Raw genomic sequence first — 21,321 nt, 5'->3', positions numbered from 1 at the left:
TGCGATGCCTAAGCTGATTGGCACTACAAGCCTGGGAGGCAGGAGAAGTGAAGCAGCGAAGGAGTGCTTGGGGTGGAGGCAGAGCAGGGGTGAGCTGGGGCGGGAGGGGCACCTAAGGGTGGGGGGGAGCTGTCGTGGGGGGGTGCCTCGAGGGGGGAGCTGCTGCGGTGGGCGCCCTCAGGGCAGAGGCTCGGGGACAGGGAGGGGTGAAAGGTGGAAGTTTCGCCTAGGGTGCAAAACATCCTTGCACCAGCCCTGCCTTCGTGCATGCTCACTCTCGTGAGATCTTTCCCCAAACCCTCCCCGCACTATGTTGTCCCCATACACTGGCCCTGTGTAATCATCCCAAACTCCTCCTCCTCATGATCTCACCCTAAAGCTTTATACCCCCTCAAAGTGCTCCTTTGTTGATGCTCCCCTAAATCCATCCACCATGCACTCCCACTAAATCACTCCAATTTAAAATCAACTAATTTTGAAATTGTGAATGAAAAGAAGAAAGTTAGTAATATTATGTTCCCAAGAGAGGTGAAAAACAAATATAGTAGAAAAGGGAGGAAAGGGATAGCTAATAAGACAGAAAATATCATATTGCCTCTATATAAATCCACGGTACGCCCACATCTTGAATATTGCATGCAGATCTGGTCACCCCATCTCAAAAAAGATATATTGGAATTGGAAAAGGTTCAGAAAAGGGCAATAAAGTGCTTAGGGCTATGGAATGACTGCCATATGAGGAGAGATTAATAAGACTGGGACTTTTCAGCTTGGAAAAGAGATGACTAAGGGGGAATATAATAGAGATCTACAAAATCTTGACTGGTGTGAACAAGGTAGTGTAGAACAAGGTAGAACTAGGGGTCACCAAATGAAATTAATAGGCACCAGGTTTAAAACAAACAAAAGGAAGTGTTTCTTCACACTACGCATATTCAACCTGTAGAACTCTTTGTTCGAGGGTGTTATGAAGGCCAAGACTATTATACGGTTCAAAAAATAACTAGATGAGTTCATGGAGGATAGGTCTATCAATGGCTATTAGCCAGGATGGGCAGGGATGGTGTCCCTAGCCTCTGTTTGCTGGAAGCTGGAGTGGGCAACAGGGGATGGATCACTTGATGATTACCTGTTCTGGTCATTCCCTCTGGGACACCTGGCACTGACCACTGTCAGAAGACGGGATACTGGGCTAGATGGACTTTTGATCTGACCCAGGATGGCCATTCTTATGTAGAAGAACCTCAGTAAGCATGTGCGACCAGCATCAAATAGCAAAGTTTAACATGCATAGTGATCCCATTTCATCATGCATTCTTATGAAACAGGTGGCACAAATACTAATCACTGTCTGCACTGGGATATATTTTTTCATTGGAAATGTAGTTGATGGTTTTCTTTTTAAAAATAATAATCGTTTTATGACCGTCATGTTTGTAACTTGTTCTAAAGGCATAAAAACTAGTGGGCAGCTCTGAAACGTATTCACTATCACAGGAAGCGTATTGCAAGGCTCAGCTCTCCTGAGCCCCAATTCCATGTCATAGCCAAAGGCGATGGTGTGAAACAAATGCAGAGGATCATGTCATCAGAGACTGTACCATTCACAGGGCCCTGTAGAAGTCTTCCACTCTTAGGCTTGGTCTACATTACGCGTTTAAACTGATTTTAGCAGTGTTAAACCGATTTAACGCTATACCCGTCCACACTATGAGGCCCTTTATAGGATATAAAGGGCTCTTTAAACTGGTTTCTGTAATCCTCCCCAACGAGAGGAGTAGTGCTAAAATCGGTATTAGCATATCAGATTAGGTTTAGTGTGGCCGCAAATCAACGGTATTGGCCTACGGGGGTATCCCACAGTACACCACTGTGACCGTTCTGGACAGCAGTCTCAGGTTGGATGCAGTGGCCAGGTAAACAGGAAAAGCCCCGCGAAATTTTGATTTTCATTTCCTGTTTGCCCAGCATGGAGCTCTTATCAGCACGGGTGGCAATGCAGTCCCAAATCCAAAAAGAGCTCCAGCATGGACCGTACGGGAGATACTGGATCTGATTGCTGTATGGGGAAACAAATCTGTTCTATCAGAGCTCCGTTACAGAAGACGAAATGCCAAAGGGCTTGAAAAAAAAATCTACAGGCTACACAGTGCTGCGTGACAAGCATAACGGGAAGCCAGAGACTCAAATGGACGCTCATGGAGGGAGGGAGGGGGTACTGAGGACTCCAGCTATCCCACAGTCCACAGCAGTCTCCGAAAAGTATTTGCATTCTTGGTTGAGTTCCCAAGGCCTGTAGGGTCAAACACATTGTCCGGCGTGGTTCAGGGAACAGCTCATCAATGTACCCTCTCCCCCTAACCACATGAAAGAAAAGGGAAAAAAATCGTTTCTTGACTTTTTTTAATGTCACGCTATGTCTACTGAATGCTGCTGGTAAACGCGATGCTGTGGCAGTGAAGAGCAGTATCCACTCCTCTTCCGTCTCCGGTGGCAGATGGTACAACATGCTTGATAACTGTTGAATACCCCTGGTTGGCCTCAGGGGCGCCTGGGTAAAAATAGGAATGATTTCTGGTCATTCCCAGTAGATGGGACAGAACGGCTGGTGATCGTCTTCATCATAGCCACTGGGGGCTGAGCTCCATCAGCCGCCCTCCCTTTCCTGTGTAAAGAAAAGATTCTGTCCTGCCTGGATTATCATAGCAGTGGCATGCTGGGCTTCTCTCCCCTGCACTGCTTAATGTCCTCCCTGGACTGTCATAGCACGGGGAGGCTGCCGCCCCCTCATTTTATCTCACTAACAAGTCACTGTTTCTTATTCCTGCATTCTTTATAACATCATGACACAAATGGGGGGGGGGACACTGCCACGGTAGCCCAGGAAGGTTGAGGAAGGAGGGAAGCAATGGGTGGGGTTGTTGCAGGGGCACCCCCCGTGAATGGCATGTAGCTTATCATTTCTGCAGGATCTGACAAGAAGCAGTTGTGCTCTCTGATACACTCCTTCTCTAGTACATTTGCCCCATATTCTAGACACAACTGACTCTATTTTTAGAAACCATAAAGGAGGGATTGATTCAGGGAGTCATTCCCAGTTTTGCTTTTGCGCCCCCGGCTGATCTCAGCAGGAGCACCCATGATAGCAGCAGACAGTACAGAAGGACAGATAACCATCATCTCATTGCCAAATTACACTGGCAGCAGAAGGTACTGAACAACTGGTAACCATCTCTGCTGTCATGCAAAAGCTAATAAATGCTGCTGTGTAGCGCTGGAGTATCGCCTCTCTCCGCGGCATCCAGTACACATACGGTGACTGTAAAAAAAAAAAAGCTGAACGGGCTCCATGGTTGCCGTGCTATGGCATCTGCCAGGGCAATCCAGGGAAAAAGGGTGCGAAATGATTGTCTGCCGTTGCTTTCCCGGAGGAAGGAATGACTGACGACATTTACCCGGAACCACCCGCGACAATGATTTTTGCCCCATCAGCTACTGGGCTCTCAACCCAGAATTCTACGGGGTGGGGGAGACTGCGGGAACTATGGGATAGCTACGGAATAGCTACCCACAGTGCAATGCTCCGGAAATCGACGCTAGCCTCGGACCATGGACGCATACCGCCGAATTAACGTGCTTTGTGTGGCCGCATGCACTCGACTTTATACAATCTGTTTTATAAAACCGGTTTATGTAAAATCGGAATTATCCCGTAGTGTAGACGTACCCTTACTAGCAGCATAGTCAGGAAAGCAAAAACATGAGATTGTTTTTCTGAACAGCAATGTGGTTAAGTAAATGAGACTTCTCAGTTGTGGTAGAGCCCTGGGATCCAGCATGAGAGCTGCCAGTAGGGTTACTGTGCAGGCCTCAGATCCTGATACCTCATCTGTAAAATGGGGGAAATGATCCCCTAGTCCTTGCTCGGTAATAAGGGCTGTGAGCAGTTAACATGAACCACTCAGACAGGTGAGACTTGGGGCCCCAGGCAGCCTTGGGGCCATGCGAGGCAGCGTTCCCTCAGCTCCATGTCAGGCTGCAGCGATAGCCACAGTACATGTCCAAGTGTGTTTATTTTCTCTCTCATTTTGTGATTTCTCCTCCATTTCTGACAAATAAAAGAGCGATGACCTGAATTGGCTTTCTGAGCAACAAGCATGGGCCTCCCCTTAGACTTTCAGTGAGGCTCTGGGCTTGTCTATATGGTCAATTCACCAGTGCCAATCTGGGGTGTGAATCTACAGTCACTAGCCTGACGCACACTGTTAGTCTGAAGCCTGATACCGTGCACCAACCCACTCTCATTCAAAGTAGAGTAGATCAAGCCCTTAGTCTTCCAGTGGCTGAGTCACTTTTGAAAATGGGACTTAGGCCTAGCAACACCTAAATACTGTTAAAAATCTCAACCTTCCGGCCTTGGAGAGAGATTGGACTCTGACCTTGGGAGAGCCAGGGGCAGGGAACTAATTGGGAAGAATGTATAGGTTGCAATCTTCTTCCTTAAAGAAGATTTGCAAATCACCTGAGAGGTACAGAGCCTGGGTCCAAGAACTTTTGGGCGGGGCAGGGGGGTGGGTTGTATAAAAGGAGCTGTAGATTTTAAAGAGTAAAAGAGAGACAAGCATTTAGAAAGGTGGCAAAGACCAAAAATATTTTATTAACCTTTGAGCTGTGATTTTTAGTATAAACTATCAAAAGACATTTGAAATTCAAAACTGTATAATTCCCCTTGAGTATATTTTGCCCCATAGAAAAGTTAATACAATTTTAAATTAAAAGAATAAAAACATTTTTATACACAGTGCTGTACCCTTGGTATAAAAAGATCTTTCAGAAAATGTATCACAGGTTTCTTTTGAAATCCTTGCTCTAGTAGTTCCATTTACATTTTTTGGACTTTTTTGAAGGAAACACAATAATCTGGGTTCAGACAAACAACCACTTCTCTCCCCTGATGGGTGAAGACAGACTATAAACACTGCTCTCCCCTGATGGGTGAAGAAGACATTTTTACATTGGGTCTGAAATTCAAAAGAGAGAGAGGGCTGTTAGTACTGAGTTACACAGAAAAAAGAGCAAATAGGGCAGAAAGACCATACTGCTACCTTCCCTACTGATCTTCAGTGCACCCATCCACCCAGGTTTCAGCAAAACATCTGCTAGTTTGACAAAATTCCATTCGAAAAATTAGTTTTCATTTGGCATAGATTAAAAAAAACAACACACTCCTGTGGACTAAAAACTGGAGAATGAGAAGTTAATGATATGAGGGGCTGTGCCTAGAGGCTACAAGGTCTGATGTTACAACCAGTCACTTTAAACAGGTTCATATCATGATCTGGAGAAGGGTGTAAACACTAATTTGATTTGCAGATACCACTAAACTGGGAGGGCTGAACTATGTAACCAGAAATAGCCCCAAGGGACCAGTGTGGGCAGGAAGTAACAATAGAGAACGCCACTTCGAAAAATGCAAAGTAGGCATCTGGGGAGTAAATAAGTCAAATATTCCATGGGAGCAATTGGCTTCCCTAGCACAGGGAGGCATTGGCCATCTTTAACTTAGGGCCAAAGATGTAGTTAGGCACCTTGGAAAATCCCACTAGTTATCTAACTCCCACTGATGTCAATAGCACTATTCCTGAGGGCACGTACTTCCCAGTGCAGCTAAGGGATCCAGAAATGGGCCCTGTCAGGATCTCACAAGCTGTTTCTCAGAGAAAGGAACATACTGAGATGCCTTAACAGCATTTTTTTAAAAAGAGTTCTTGTCTGTCTATTTAACAGAGCAACCTTTGTATTTTTCAGGTGACCTGTCCTCAAAGATCAAGTGTTACTTTTCCAGAGTGTTAGATGCACTTTTTAAAAAATAATGTTATGCTGTTTCTGTAGTGAGTGAAAATCAGTACAGAATTGACCTTGTATGTGACCGATCTGGAAGTTACCAACATATTTCTAACTAGGCAGAAAACCATAAAACTCAATTGTTTGAGGGCTGGCATAAAAGTATGAGTGTTTCCAGCGGCTAAGCATATTACTGTATTAACTATTAAGCGTATAACACCGATAGTCATTGATAAAGTCAGTCTAACCCTAAACGTTTATCTACTTTAGGACATTTTCAATATTACTCTGTTATTAGACATGTTACAGCTAAAATAGGGGGTGTCACATGTGCAGAGACTGCATATACACAGGAGTGTAAGAGGCTACATGTAAATCTAGGGTTGCAGAAAAGATAGGTTATGACATTGTATTTGCAAAATACAGTAGTACTTGATGTGGTTAATGACTGTATCAATGTATATGCACAATGGGAGCAGAGTTAAGGTTGCACAGGCAATTGGCACTTCCTCACTTAAGCACTTAACTGTGCAACCTTAGTGACACTCTCCTAACATGGGTCCATTTCCAGGATTTTAAAATTCCACTTCCAAAACACTTGTAAGAAACTTGTGTTTGTTCTATAATCCTGAGTTGTTTGGCTGGGTGCCCTCTGAATGCTGACATTCTTCTCTGAAACTACCAGAATCCAGCTGGCTTGACTGAGGGCTGCCAGCTGCTGAGAACACTTAGTCTATATTCCTTCTGATGCTTCTGGTCTAACTTGGGTGTGCCGGGATGCTGGGAGAGTGGGCACTGTCTGAAGATCTACAGGGAGCTTTGGGGCATTTTGCAGGAGAAGAGGCCTACTTAGGGGGGCCAGATGTCCTGATTTTATAAGGACAATCCTGATTTTGGGGGCTTTTTCGTATATAGGCACCTTTTATCCCCTACCCCCGTCCTAATTTTTTACACTTGCTGTCTGGTCCCCCTAGGCCTACTTAGCTGAGTTCCTCACCCACACTGGAGCAGGGACCCTGCTGCTGTATCAGAATTCAGGAACTCTAACAGTCAGACACCTTTTCCATTTGTGGCTCCAAAGCCAGTTAGCAGCCAATGAAACATTTCAAAACCCGCAGAAGACTTTACAGCCACTTGGATTTTCAGGTTCCTAAGCTCTGTCATCGAGCTGTGCTCTCATAGAGTTTAGCAGCACCTCAAGTTTTAAGAACTCACCCTCCTACTGAGCTGGTTTTGCTAGGCCCTCGTTTCCAGAAACTGATTTGGAGCAGTCACTGGACTAAGACGTTTAGGGCCAGATTTCAGAAGCATTCCAGTGTTCTCCTTTGGAGGGACAGGATCCTCCATTGTTCGTGGGGGAGCTGTTGAGTACAAACCCCTTCTGAAAGTCTGACCTGGAGCATGTAGCTAAGTTGGTTACACCCTTCCTAGGTTATGTACTTAGTAAAAAGAAAAAGAAAAACCCAGTTTTCAAATGCTCATAACTTAGCCAAATCAAAACCATTTTCCTCCCTAACAAGGCCGGATACTCCTGCTCTCTGAGGGATAACCCCATGCCAATTTTCAGTTGTCAAACCTCAGCCAGTTCAGCTCTAAGACTTAAAAAATATTGTTTGTCTATAGTTGACAGTGGATTTTTTCTAATTTTCTGGGTGCTCAGTTTTGCAGAAAACTTGTTTGGGTATAAACCAAAGCTGCAGAATTTCAGTCTGAAAGGTGAAAGTTTCAGAAACATGGGTGCCTGTGAACAGGGGTGTATAAAGGTGCAACCTTAGCTTAGTAGACAATGCTGCTACACCTATAATGCCAGTATATAAATCAGGGGTAGACTCTCTCCTGAAATACTGTGTTCAGGTTCAGCCAGGCCATCTGAAGGATAGAGAAGAAAAAGGCCACAGAAGAGCAACAAAACCTTCAGGGACCTGGAAGGATTAGGAGGGAAAAAAGAGGTGACATGGTAAAAGTATCTCGAGTGACTAATATCCCAGAGAACATCAGACCCTCCTATTCACCCTCTCAGAAATACAAGAACCGGGGGGAGACCCAAGGAAATTAAAATACAACAAAATTTAGACTAACAAAGATTTGTTTTTACACAACACAAAACCAGCCTGTGGGACTCTATGCCACAAGATATCATGGAGATTGAGAATGTATTAGGACTTCTTTTAAAAACAGACATTTATATAGATAATAGCTGCATTTACACTAGTTACGCTAAAAGTGTATATGGGATGAATCAACCCGTGTCTGTCAGGAATTAGGAAAACACTTTACCAGTGAGGAATGATGGTTTTTGGCCATTCCACTGAAGCATCTGGGACTGGCCTCTGTCACAAACAGGACGGTGGCCTAGATGGGCCCCAAGTCATCGTCAACCTGGCCATTCCTATGTTTCAGTGGTGTAACTGTATGGCTGGACAACATGGCAGGGGCCAAGCAATGCCAGAACGGTGATAAACCTAGCCATGAGGCCAGCATAGCTTAGCTATCAGGGGAAGAACCTGGCGATGGCTGAAGCAAGAGCTACGGCGAGAAGAACATTTTAGATGCTTCTGCTGCAAGTGGAGCTGCCCCCTAGGCTATTGGAGATGCCCCGAGAAGTATGTGTGTTTTCGGGAAGGCCCACCCAAGACTACCCGAGCAGCATTGGAGAAGGATCCAGTGTCTCTGTTGCACTGACGAAGTGGTCGGGAACACCATGGTCTCTAGCACATGCTTGAGAAGGAAAGGAAACGTTGGGTTTCAGAAGGAAAGGAAACAGTGGGGGTCAGACATACTCCCTAGCTGTTGAAGGCTGTGATTGCCTATAGTGCTGCTGTCCTCTCCTCTCCTCGGTGTGGGTGGGGCAGGAGCAGCACAGGAAGGAGCCTCCCAGCATCGTCAGGCTGGCAGCTGCCCAGCCAACAAACAAGGCAGAACCAAATTCATACCTAGCGCGAGAGAGAAAAGAGACGGTGGAAACAAGGGAGAAGGTGGAGGGACTGGTGCTCGACCCCTCTTTCGGGGGCTGGGAGGGAAAGGGACCCCATGCCCACACACCGACACATCACCAAGACACCCCACATGGGCACATATGGCGAACGTGGCCCTCTGTCTCTATTGGGAGAAACATTTTCATCCCTTGAGGCTGATGGAGCACTGGGCATTACAGAGAGGAAGACAGGCCAGCGGGAGTGCTGCCAGCTTTTTTGCCGCCCTTTGCAGCGGAAGGTCCCGCCCCCGAAATGCTGTCCCCAACAGAGGTGGCGGAAGGTCCCGCCCCCGAAATACCGCCGACGACAGAGGCGGCGGAAGGTCCCGCCCCTGAAATACCGCTGACGACCGGGGCGGCTGAAGATCTGACCGCCGCAGTCGCCACCCCCCAAATGTTAGTGCCCTAGGCTACACCTAGATCACCTAATGGGTTGCGCCAGCCCTGCAGGCCAGGCACGTTTCAGAGCCAGCGCCCGGACGGAACTCAGCAGATCGCTGATGGACTGATTTCAATAACATCTGGAGGTGGGGGAGGGAACCGGGCATATTCAACATTTTCACACATCACAAATCCCAAGCAATTTGAGGGGGAAGGGGAAGACACCCGCCTGGTCCCCTGCTGTACGATTCCCCAGGCGGGAGTAGTGTTGACAGCACAGGCGGTGACCTGGATGGCAAACTAAGGAAATTCACAGCTGATATTAGATCAGGGAGAGCCGCGAATCCCAGTGAGGACAAAGAGGGAGACACTGCAGAGAACAGCAACCAAAGATCCCACCCCGGGAAAGACAGCTAACTCATCCAGGGAAATAGCAGCTGAAACCTGGATACAGTGAGTGACAGAAAAAGGACTATTCGTGCTTCCTAGGTCCAAGGGAGAATCAGGGCAGTGGCTCTGGCAGGAGGTTGCTGCTGGTAGAACTGGGGCTTGTTTGACAAAGTGACTGAGTCTCCTGGAGAATGTATGGGGGCATATTGACAGGGGACTGGCACTGCTGGGGCATGAACAGAGGGACAATAGCACCAGAGGAAAGCACAGGGTCATGTACGTACCCAGCCACGGGCTGGCTCCGGCAGGAAAGGACAGGGCAATGCAGGGGATGATGCTGTGTGTACTGTTTCTTTAAATTTGTACAGGAGGCTAGGAAGGCGTGGGGCTTAGGCAAATGGGCATCAGATGGCACCATGGGCAGGGGCACCAGGCTCTGAATACAATGCCTGTGGCTGGGTACCTTTGTCACATTGCCATTAATGAGCTAAAACACAAGGAAAATGGCTTCCACCTAAACAGCACATTTATGTAAAGGCGCTTACCGGGCATTAACTGGAGTGTTGGGGTTGAAGAATTCATAGGTCACCTGTGTTGCATACCATGAAACAGCTGTTAAGGTGCACAGACCTGGAAATATACAACAAGAACCAAAGAGTCAGCATCCGGAGGCCTCTTGGGGATGTTTTTCCACCATCGACTTTACAATTTAATACCATCATTCGCTTTTAAAAGCTATTTGAGCCCTTTAATATTCTATTCTTCATATCCTCTGTGGCTAAGAAGTTCCAGTGACAACACTAAATTGGACTCTCAGGGCTCGTCTATGGACAACCATGACTCAAAATGACAACTCTGGTTTCATTCACACCTTTTGTTATTTTGGTGAAAGTTAGTATGTGGACCCATCATTGCACATGGAATATGAGGCAGAAGGAACTTTCCAATAAAGGGCTAAAACCATCACCAGGTTGCTTAGAAACAAGGAAGCAGATTCTAAGATGCAGCTAGCCAGACAGGAGTAACAGGTAGTTAATGTGACAGGACTAAAATATGCTTTCAGTTTACATACATGAATAAGAACCTAAGAACAGCCATACTGGGTCAGACCAAAGCCCAGTGTCCTGTCTTTCAACAGTGGCCAATGCCAGGTGCTTCAGCGGGAATGAATACAACAGGTGATCATCAAGTGATCCATCCCCTGTCGCCCATTCCCAGTTTCTGGCAAACAGAGGCTAAGGACACCATCCCTACCCATCCTGGCTAATAGCCATTGATGGACCTGTCCTCCATGAATTTATCTAGTTCTTCTTTGAACTGAAATCAGCTGAGTTACTCCATGTGGAACTGAGACTAGAATTTGGGCTGCCATCTTTAAGAGACAAGATCCCTTTGAAGCAGGAATAAATATAAGGTGCAAAACTGTCAAATTAGTTCTCTTTCCTGTTGCAAAATGGCTCTAAACAAAGAGGATCCCAGACTAGAAGAAGCTGGTTTGTCCTTCCTGTTCTTAGAGACAGCTTTATAACCTTGGGAAAGAAGTGAATCTTTTCCAGACAGGATTCAGAACAGGACTGAGAACAGATTTGAACTCTGCAGGCATGGCAGAATATTCATTCTAAGAACACCTGGACTTTGCTGAAATTGTTAATGGGAAATCATCACTTCTAAGGGATGTTTCTAGTGGGTTCCCACCAGGACCCGTTCTTGACCCAATGTTATTCACTTTCTTTATCAATGATCTAGAAGAAAAATGAGGTTTGCAGATGACACAAAGGTTGGTGGGTTGGTAAATAATGGCAAGAATGGGTCAATGATATAGACCACTCTGATCGCTTGGTAAACTGGGTGCAATTAAACAACAGCATTTAATACAGCCAAAGGCAAAAATCACACATCTAGGAAACAAGAATGTAGGTCAGACATCTATGGTTGGGGAATTGTGCCCTGGAAAGCAGAGACTCAAAGTGGGTTACAGTGGGTAACTGGAGCTAAAAGGGCTAACATAATCCTTGGATATAGAAACAGAAGAACATAAGGCATGAGTAGGAGGAGTTATTACCACTGTATGGGGCAGGAAAGAGACCATTAATGGGCATTGTCCAGTTCTGGTATCCTGTTGTGATAACTGGGCCTACATATTTACCCTAATTGTGAGTTCAACTGTAAGAAATGAGTGTAGGTTCGTCAGATGTCACCATAACCTGTAACAATAAAAGTTGACGGGGAAAAGTAAGGGAAGTTATTTTCAGTAAAGAATCTTATAAAGAGGTGCAAGAAAACCAGACAGAGACTGAATTAATCCAAACAAAAAGGACTCCAGATGTAACCCATGTATTGAGATCATGCCTGGTAGACAAGAAAATCTGGGTCTGAAAATTAATGAACCAAAATTGGTGTGTCAGAAACCAGATCTGATTGGTGGAAGAAATAATGAGCGGATAGGCTATTCTGCCCACCACTCACATTTTTTTCCTTACAAAGACTTTGCGGGGGATGGGGGGAAAGAACAAGATGGAGCTACTAAAGCAAGCTTCACCATCATGGCTGCCACCCTATCATCTCCTGGCACCTCCGACCTAATCCTGAAAGATGTCCTGACCTGACTGGGCCAGAGAGAGGGACCCAGACAACACTGCCACCTCTACTGGCTCCAGGTGAATCCCAGACACCACCTGGGATGAAATGGAATCAGACTTTAACAACAACAACCCAACACTGGTCCCGCAGCAGCATCCAGCCTGGTCTCGGGTATCATTTCTTATCACCTAGACATAGATGGTTCAATTATTCTAGGTGCTGTGCAAACACATAACAAAGAGATGGTCCTGCCTCAAAGGGCTTTCAATCCAAGTTACACATTTGTAGCCAGGAGCCTCATCCATACATAAATCGGGGATGGAATTAACTTTACTAATTCTCCATCTTGCACTGAACACTTTCAATCAGCAGGATCACTGGCAGCAGAAGATGCTATTTTCCTAAGGGAGAACCCATGACAAAGCCAAAAGAACCAAGATGAAACATCCCAGCATTGGCTGGCATCAGCCCATTTCAGCGCTGGGCCTCCCCAAGAACACCTTAGCTAAGAGGCAGGTCTGATGCACCTGTGTTAAACGGCTGTGGCTAAATGGGCTTTCAGCTGAGCCAGCGTGCCTTGGAGAAGCCAGCTGGCTCCATTAGACACAAGTGCCACTTATCTAAACCCCACCCCCTTGTCTTACACTCTTCCACATCTCCCAGAGTTAAAATAAGAGGCCCCCTTTTAGAACTGCTGGGTAGGCTGAATAGGCAGATTTCAGATCCCTGAGGCCACACTGCTATACCCACCTGTGCTCAGAAGTTGCATCTACATGCATAGCATCTACTAGAAATAGAGAAAGATGTTTATTAACCCTCTGCCTGAGATCACACTCTCTCTCCCAAGGGAAATAACTCACATCGACTTTGAGGCTACTTGCCCCGTCAGAAAGTGTGACAAGTCATCAGATCCCCTGCCCCAGGGTAGTGCTAACCAATATTAGTGCTAACCAATATTACAGCAGACAAGTTCAGACTATCATCAAATCTGGCAGGAGTTTGTGGGTACAGGGAGCCCCGGAATTTGGCTTACCTGCTATGAGGAAGAGGACACCACCAGCCACAGCAATCCGGCTTTTGACAACAGGGTTCTCGTCCCCCACTTTGGTACATTTCATTCCCACCACACTGACAATGACCCCCACAAAGCCCATGAGGATAGAAACCACCATGAGTGCCCGGGAGGTCTGGAGGTGAACTGCAAAGCAAGAAAAGTGCAAGTCACTGGTGCTGCAGAGCAGATTAACCATGCAAAGAACCAGAGCCAGAGAAGAGAAGGAGCATCACTGATCAACAAAACCAGAACCCCAGGGAATAACAGTGCCTCCAATTCTCTCACCTCTTAAGTCCCTGCACTGGTGAGTGCAACTATTTGCGTCCCTAGGAAGCAGTTCTGAGGTGCCCAGCAGCCCTTCCTGGGGCTATATTGCTTTGTGGCATCTAAAGAGCCACCCCCCCAGGTTTGCTGCTCTGTGGCACTGAGGAGCCATTCTGCACCATCCTGGAGCTGTTCTCTGATGATCAGGTCACTTCACAAACACCGGGATCCTCTTCCTTACCAGTCACGCTGCTCTCTGGAGTCCAGAATTCAACCCCTGACTCTTCAAGCTCCCAGCCCAAAGCGGGGGCTTTGGAGGCTGAGGGGGAGGATTTAGCCTCAGGCATTGTGACCAGATGCAGTTCCCTCTCCTCTCCTCTCCAAGGTGGCTTCAGTACTGGAACACTGCAGAGAGGCCCCCATCCCACATCAGAGCACAGACACGTCCATCAAACTCCTCAGTCTTCTAAGGACACCTGAGCTGATTTCTTTCACAACAAGTGCAACCTTCATTGGGAGTGTGTTTCCTCTTTAGTGCAACCTTCATTGGGAGTGTGTTTCCTCTTTAGTGCAACCCTTATTGGGAGTGTGTTTCCTCTGCCCTCCCTTTCCCTCGCTCTGTGTTACTGGATGGTTTTCAGAGGGATTTTTCCATTTTATTTGATAATAGTTGGTGTTACAGAGTGTCGGGGAGTCAGGGCCCTGCACCCCTCTTCCTGGGATTCACCGTGACTCTCAGCCAGCCAGTAAAACGGAAGGTTTATTGGACAATAGGAACGCAGTCTACAGCAGAGCTTCTAGGCACAACCAGGACTCCTCAATCAAGTCCTTCTGGGGGTTCAGGGAGCTTAGACCCCAGCTTGGGGTTCCCTGAGTTGCACCACCCAGCCCCAAACTGAAACTAAAAACTCCTCCAGCAGCTTTCTCTCCCCTCCCCTCTCCTCCTCCTCTCCTTTGTTCAGTCTCCCCAGCAGAAGGTGTCACTTCTCCCAACCCCACTCCTGGCTCAGGTTACAGCTCAGGTAGCTTCCTTCTCAATGCAACTCCCCTGCAACATTCCCGGGTCAAATCCGCCCCCCTCTCTGCTCCGTCACAGTTGGGTATTGGGTGAAGCCCCCATGTGGGAGGAGATGGACGACTTTCCTAATGTATTATCCCTTATTCCCTTCCATTCTCCCCCTTTTTGTGTCCACAGCCCATTCATTACACTGCCCCGTTACATGCAGGGTGAGGATCAGTGGGGCCGCTTCTGTCCTAGGAGCATCTGCTAGTCTGGAGTAGTAAATGTTTACTAGAAACCTGCAGTTATCAAACACACACACACTGGCATAGGGGCAGGATTGGGACTCCCACTTCTCAGTAATGTTAAAGTCAGTTATGTGTCTAAATCTCCTAAGCAGCTTTGAAAATCTCCGTTAGAAAGGCAGGATTAAGCCTTAGGCTGCAGCCATCTTGGAATACAAAAGCCCCTGAACTTGCGTGGTGTGAGCCGAGCCCGGCCATCTTCCAGCCCCATATTCACAAGGGCTTGGCAGGGGCGGAGGTGTAGAAAAGGCTGTTCTCGGACAGGGCAGCAGGAGCCCTGGCTCCGGGTTTGTCCAGACACTAACAGTATCCCACAAGCCCAACACCCATTGCTTTAGCCCCTGTTGTTTTTAACACCTATAAAGTGGGATCGATTTTCAACCCTGCCTGAGAAGGGGACAGGAGGGCATCACGAGCCGCGAATGTGTCCTATAAAATAGGTGATGAAAGATAGCGCCGATTGGTGGGGCAGGAACAGAGTTAAGGCTGGATGGGGGGGACACTCGCTCCAAGTACTTTCTGTCCACTTGTGAGCTCAGAAAAGACGGACACAAGAAATGTCCTAAACAACGAGAAATGCCTAAGTTTGGGGCATGGGCCATGGTCTTCACTGGACATTCTGTGAGACGTGGGCAAGGGGCAGGGCAACAGCTTCGGTTGTAGATTCCGGGACACTCCTAGACACCAGGTCACCACCACACGAGCAAGAGCATCGGCAGCTGAATGAGTTCAGGCCGAAGCATGAATGTCTCCCATGGGCTGCTCATTTGCTTGTTGGTTGCGAGGCCCGTTTTCTACGTGCAGGGTGGGGAAAGGAGCCTGGGATGTGATGCGAACCCAAGAACGCAGCACGGAGCTGGGAGACCAAGACTCCCCCAGCCAGGTTTGAAAGATGAAGGCTGCAGGACATGGTGATGTGATGTGGGGACACAACAAAGTCCTGGTCACTGTTGCCCGGAGCCCAATGCCTGAGCTGCTCCGGGGCGTTCTTGGAAAGAGGAGCCACTTCTGCTTGCCAGAGCTCAGCCTGGGGCCTAACACTGGCCTGAACCCATTCCGAGGCAGCCTCCTATCCTGCAGCCAGAAAAACGGGTTGGAAAATCCCGCTTTGGGGCAAAAGCGAGCGACCAGGCGAACCCTTGTCCGAGGGGGGGGAGCAGCATTTCGTGTCTGTTGAGATCCCATTTGATGAAGTGACCCCCGCGTTCAGTTGCACAATGGACGCTGACAAGCGGGATGTGTGAACCACACCCCGGGGAGAGCTCTGCTGGGCTCTGACTACGGTTCTCTCCCCTTGGCTGAGTATTAATATGGCTCTTGTAAAGTACAACCTGCCCCCGCCCTTTGCGGCCTGTTTTCACCCACTCACCTTCTGGTCTGGCTTTGTAGCAGGCTGTGGATGCCCTGTACAGACAAAGGAAGGAGACCTCAGGCAAGGGATGCGAGTTACCGGGATACAAAAAGAATGTGCAGCCTCGTTCCTCTCCCGCAAACTAAACTAATCTTACTTCCCAGCTGGCTGCAAATCTTCAGCAGCAGATCCTAGCAGGGGCAGGCGGGATTTGTTGGGTATTTTTAAGCCCAGGCTTGTGGGACTCAGGAACAATTAGTTTCAATTCTTCTCGTTTAAACAAATAGCTTGTTTCCATTTTAAATCTGGCATCTCGCTGGCTCCTAGGAGGGTCAGCGCTTTCCCCCGCTAAGCGACTGCTGTGGCCCAAACGGAGCTGTTCGTTCTGTGCAGAGCCATAACTAGGTATTTTTGCGCCCAAGGCAAGAATATAAAATTGTGCTCTTCTCCAGGGCCGGCTCTTCCGTGGCAATTCGGCAGCGGGTCCCTCAGTCCCTCTTGGAGGGACGGGCCTGTCATCGAATTGTCACCGAAGAATGGATGAAGCAGAGGGGGTAGAGCCTGTGATTTTGGGGGGTCTAACTCATGATTTTTGACTGCTTGAGCTGGTAATGTTGCTTCTAAGATGGTCTTTGGTTCTCGTTCAGTTCCAATCCAGAGAGGGACTCACAGGTTAAGAGAGGAGGGAGGTGCTGCATATCAGCAGTGGCCACTAGGGATCAGTATGTGTCCTGAGAATGCTGGGAGTTCAGGTCTGCAGGGCAGGATCAGGGGTGACAGGTTTGTAGAAATTTTGGTGGTGCCCAGAACCCGCCCCTACCCAAAATCCACTCCCTCACCTGCCCAAGGCTCTGGGAGGGAGTTTGGGTGAGGGAGGAGGTCTGGGGTGTAGGTCCTAGGCTGGGGCAGGGGATTGGGGTGCAGGCTCTGGGAAGGAGTTTGGGGGATGGGAGGCGGTGCAGAGGGAAGGGGTGCAGGTTCTGTGAGGGAGTTTGGGGATGGGAGGGGTGCAGAGGGATGGGGTGCAGGTTCCGTGAGGGAGTTTGGGGGATGGGAGGGGTGCAGAGGGATGGGGTGCAGGTTCCGTGAGGGAGTTTGGGGGATGGGAGGTGGTGCAGAGGGAAGGGGTGCAGGTTCTGTGAGGGAGTTTGGGGATGGGAGGGGTGCAGAGGGATGGGGTGCAGGTTCCGTGAGGGAGTTTGGGGGATGGGAGGCGGTGCAGAGGGAAGGGGTGCAGGTTCTGTGAGGGAGTTTGGGGATGGGAGGGGTGCAGAGGGATGGGGTGCAGGGGTGAGGGCTGTGGGTTGTGGCTGCAGATGAGGAGTTTGGAGTGTGGGAGGGACTCAGGGTGAGAGTAGGGGTGTGGGGGGTGAGGGCTCTGGCTGGGACTGACGATGAGGTGTTTGGGGTGCTGGAGGGGCTCAGGGCTCGGGCAGAGGGTTGAGGGTGTGGTGGGGGGTGAAAGCTCTGACTGGGCTCTGAGGGGGGCTCTGGGGATGAGCTTGGGGTGCAGGCAGGCTGCTCCAGGGCAGGGGCCAGAGAGGAGGACTCCCCCCAGCCCTTTCCCTGCCAGCAGCAGCAAGCTCTGGGGGAGAAGCCCCCTTTCCTGCCCCCCCAGCAGCACACTCACCCCCACCTCTGTCACTACATGTGCTCCTAGGGCCCCTCTCAGGTCCAGGAAGCTCCCTCACCTCCCCCGTGATGGGTGCCGGGAGGTCACTGCGTGCGCCTCCTCCCCTGCTGTTGCTCCTGACTGTAGTCTCACAGGGGGTGAGGGATTGGGCTGCCTCCTTGCCCAGCATGGGGCAGGAGCGGTGACTGTGGGCGTGGGGGGGGGCTGTGCTGGTGGAGGGTCCCATTGGAAAATGAAAGAGTCTGAGGGGGAAGGGCAGGCTCAGAGTCAGTCTGCCCTGGCAGGGAGCTGGGGGGCACTAGGATCCTGCAGCAGCAGTTGCTGCAGGGGAGAGACAGGGACCCTCTGCTCCAGGCCAGGAAGGCGTGGGGGGGGGGGGGGGCAGGAGTGTAAAAGAGGCGCTAGGACGGGGTAGGAAGGACGTTCCTGTTCACAAGAACTCACTAGCGACATTACAGAGGCAGGAAAGTGTTGAGGGAACCAAAAGAAGCTTTGAAAGGAGTAAAGGGTAACAGTGAATAACTGTTTGCGGTGTTGTAACGTATAATTAACTCCCCTCAGAGCACAAGCAACTCCCCCCTTTCCTTGCAGGCTAGGGGCTTGGCTACCCTGAATGCTGCTGCGGCACGCAAGGCTGCAGCTGTGCCATGTGGATCCTTCCTCCACCACCAGGAGGCGCCTCCCGTCCGATGAGCCACCTTCCGCCAGGCGATGGTGAGGTGGACTGAAGAATTCTTCCTTCCATCTAGCACTGTCTATACCACGGTTAGGCCGCCATAGCCACATCTCTGGGGTGTGGCTTTACACAGCCATGCCGATGTAAATCCGCAGTGGAGACCGGCTGTAGGATGCTGGGGCCAAGCACAAAACCCAGCCTGTGTCAGAGGGGAGAGGTCAGGTGCTTTCTGGACTAGAACAAAGTCCGGAGCGAGGCCGAGGCATGCAGGGCCGGTGCAGCCATTTAGGCAGTCGCCTAGGGCACTGGGACTTGGGCCCCGGGATTTGGGGGGCACTATTTTCTTCAGCAGCAACCGCAGAGGCCCGGCTCTTCAGCCGCCCCGGTTGCCACTGGCATTTAGGTGGAGGGAGCTGGGGCAGGGGAGCCTGAGGACGGCCGCCTGCAGCAAGTAAGGAGGGGAGCGGCACGCAGGGGAACTCCCCACCCCAGCTCAGCTTGGGTGCTACAAGCCTGGGAGGCAGGAGAAGTAAAGCAGCGACAGCATGCTCGGGGTGCTCCTGAGCGGAGCAGGGGTGAGCTGGGGTGGGGGGGTGCCTCAGGGTGGGGGGTGGGGAGCTGCCACAAGGAGGGTGCCTCAGGGCAGAGTGGGGGGAGCTGCCACGGGAGGGGCACTTCAGGGCAGAGCGGGGGAGCTGCCGCGGGGGGGGGGGGGGTGGAGACGCAAGGTGAAAGTTTCACCTAGGGCACGATACATCCTTGCACCAGCCCTGGAGGCAGGGGAGCTTTTCGATCCCCTGCTTCAGGGGCTGATCTGAGCACCAGCTACATTTCGTGTCCGTCAGTCCGTCTGCCCCAAGATTTCTTCGGGGCCTGCAGTGAGTTCAGATGACAGGAGAGATTTGGCATTTGAGCTCAGCCAGGCAGATATGACAAAGGAAAGGTTCGGGGCGGGGGTCCCTGCTCCTGGCTGTGCCATAGGCTCCATGTTTTACCTTGAGCAAGTCCCATAGGTCCAGGGGGCTCAAAGGTGTTTAGGCACCTAACTCCCCCGTGGGACTTTTGGACTCTGGGCCTCAGTTTCCCATCTGTACCCTTGGGATCAGGAGCGGTGCCAGGGTTTTTGGCGCCCTAGGCGGGGGTTCTTCCGCGCTCCCGGTCGTTGGCGGCAATTCTGCGGGGGGGAAGGGGGTGTCTTTCCAGGCTCCCGGTCTTCGGGGCACTTCGGTGGTGGGTCCGGGAGTGAGTGAAGGACCCGCCGCAGAATTGCCACCGCTGATCCAGAGCGTGGAAGGCCCCCTGCTGCCGAATTGCAGCCGAGGGTGGCAAAATGCTGCCCCCCCCCAAATCCTGGTGCCCTAGGTGACTCCCTAGGTCGCCTAAATGGAAGAGACGGCCCTGCTGGGGATAACTGCCCTGCCCCGCCCCCCAGGGGTGTTGTGAGGACAAACCCATTAGAGGGGCGGTGCCGGGACGCTGCAGAGATGGGGGCAATACAGGCACATGTCAACCTACCCCCTCAATTCCCTACGCCGCCGGGGGACCCGCCCCCTCGGCTTCCTCCAGCCGCTTCAGGGTCAGGCTCCCTAAGCCTGGGCTTCCCCCGGGATGACAATCCCTTTCTCGGGGGCTTCTCTCCAGGGCAGCGGGCGCACAGCAGGGACCTGACACCCAGGGCCAATCCTGCCCTGGCAGCGAACTGCAGGGGCCTGCCGCAGCCACGGGCCAAGCAGCCGAGCTCCTGCCCCGGCCTGACAGATCCAGAAGGGGCCCCCCGCGCCCGCAGCCGCGCCCCCACCTGCCCGCCAGCTCTGAGCGGCGCTGGCCCGGCCCAGCAGCGCCCCACTGGCAGAGCCAGCACTGCCCCGCTCCCCGCCGGCAGGGCTGTAGAGCGCCCGGTCCTGTTCGCCCCGGGGCTCCCGCCGGACCCTTGCCCACTCCAGCTCGCTGCCCCCGGCGGCCGGACCACGATGTCCCGCGGGAGCGGCCGGACACGGAGTCTGGGCTGCATCGAGCCCCCCTTCTCTCGGAAGCGCCCCTAGGCTCCCGCCCTGCCCTTGCCCCGCTCCCCCGGCTCCTGCCCGACCATTGTCCCGCTCCCCCGGGCTCCTGCCCAGCCTTTGCCCCGTTCCCCCGGCTCCCACCCCGCCCTTGCCCCGCTCCCCCGGGCTCCCGCCCCCCTTGCCCGGCCCAGCTGGGACGCACCGTCCAGCGAGAGCAGCGAGTCGTGCAGCTTGCACTGGACCTGCCCGGTGCTCTGCGAGGCGCAGCTCATCCACAGCCCCTCGTACAGCCCCACGGCCGTGATGATCGCGTCCCCCGCGTACGAGCTCTGCTTCCACTGGGGCAGCGCCGCGCTGCAGATGGTGCCGACCCAGCCGCCCAGCGCCAGGAAATAGCCCAGCAGCTGCAAGCCCGCGTTGGCCATGGCCGCTCCCTCGGGCACTGGGCGCCGGAGCCTAGGGGCAGGCGAATCCGTGCTCCCTGCCCAGCCCCGCGCTGCGCGGAGCCCCCGACCGCCCCGATGGGGGCGGGCAGCAGCGCGGCGGTGCCAGGGGGCCGCCCCCGCAGGGCAGGAGCCGGCCGGCGCTGGCAGCACCGCCCCGAACCGGCCGCGGGGCGCAGAGTGGCGGGGGGTCAGCGGCTCTGCAGCCGGGGTGGGACCTCCCCGGCCCGCCTCCCGGGCTGGGGCGCAGGGGAGGGGGAGCAGGGTCCTTCCTGGATTGTGAAAGGGGGGAACGAAACAGGAGCTGGATGCCGGAGCCACCTGCCCCAGCCCTGGGCCGGGGCTGCCGGGGGACCCCGCGGGAATGGGCTGTGATCGGCCCCTGCCTGCCAGTGCTCCAGGGGCCGGTGCTGCCGGAGCTCA

General features: G+C 51.5%; 1 protein-coding gene across 1 annotated transcript; it reads right to left on the bottom strand.

The window, feature by feature from the left end:
• Nucleotides 1–4,682: 4,682 nt before the first annotated feature.
• On the bottom strand, nucleotides 4,683–20,898 carry CLDN19 (claudin 19). Its single transcript, XM_050931287.1, has 5 exons — nucleotides 20,658–20,898; nucleotides 13,203–13,367; nucleotides 10,135–10,219; nucleotides 8,625–8,777; nucleotides 4,683–5,021 (listed from the first exon to the last, which is right to left on the bottom strand). Exons 1-5 carry the CDS (start codon nucleotides 20,878–20,880, stop codon nucleotides 4,970–4,972), a joined length of 678 nt encoding a protein of 225 aa, XP_050787244.1. The 5' UTR covers nucleotides 20,881–20,898; the 3' UTR covers nucleotides 4,683–4,969.
• Nucleotides 20,899–21,321: the final 423 nt, after the last annotated feature.

This window comes from Gopherus flavomarginatus, chromosome 21 (assembly GCF_025201925.1).
Source record: "Gopherus flavomarginatus isolate rGopFla2 chromosome 21, rGopFla2.mat.asm, whole genome shotgun sequence".
Taxonomy (NCBI): Eukaryota; Metazoa; Chordata; order Testudines; family Testudinidae; genus Gopherus; species Gopherus flavomarginatus.
The sequence above is the reverse complement of the archived record's forward strand: the minus strand, read 5'-3'. Positions and strand labels throughout refer to the sequence as shown.

Excerpts from the sequence above, each read along its gene's own strand:
- CLDN19 (XM_050931287.1), bottom strand. The coding sequence starts at position 20,880 with ATGGCCAACGCGGGCTTGCAGCTGCTGGGCTATTTCCTGGCGCTGGGC. Across the intron at positions 13,368-20,657 it reads CTCGCTGCTCTCGCTGGACG|TTCACCTCCAGACCTCCCGG; the intron begins GTGCGTCCCAGC and ends CTTGCTTTGCAG. Across the intron at positions 5,022-8,624 it reads CAGCCTTCAACAGCTAGGGA|ACCCAATGTAAAAATGTCTT; the intron begins GTATGTCTGACC and ends TTTGAATTTCAG.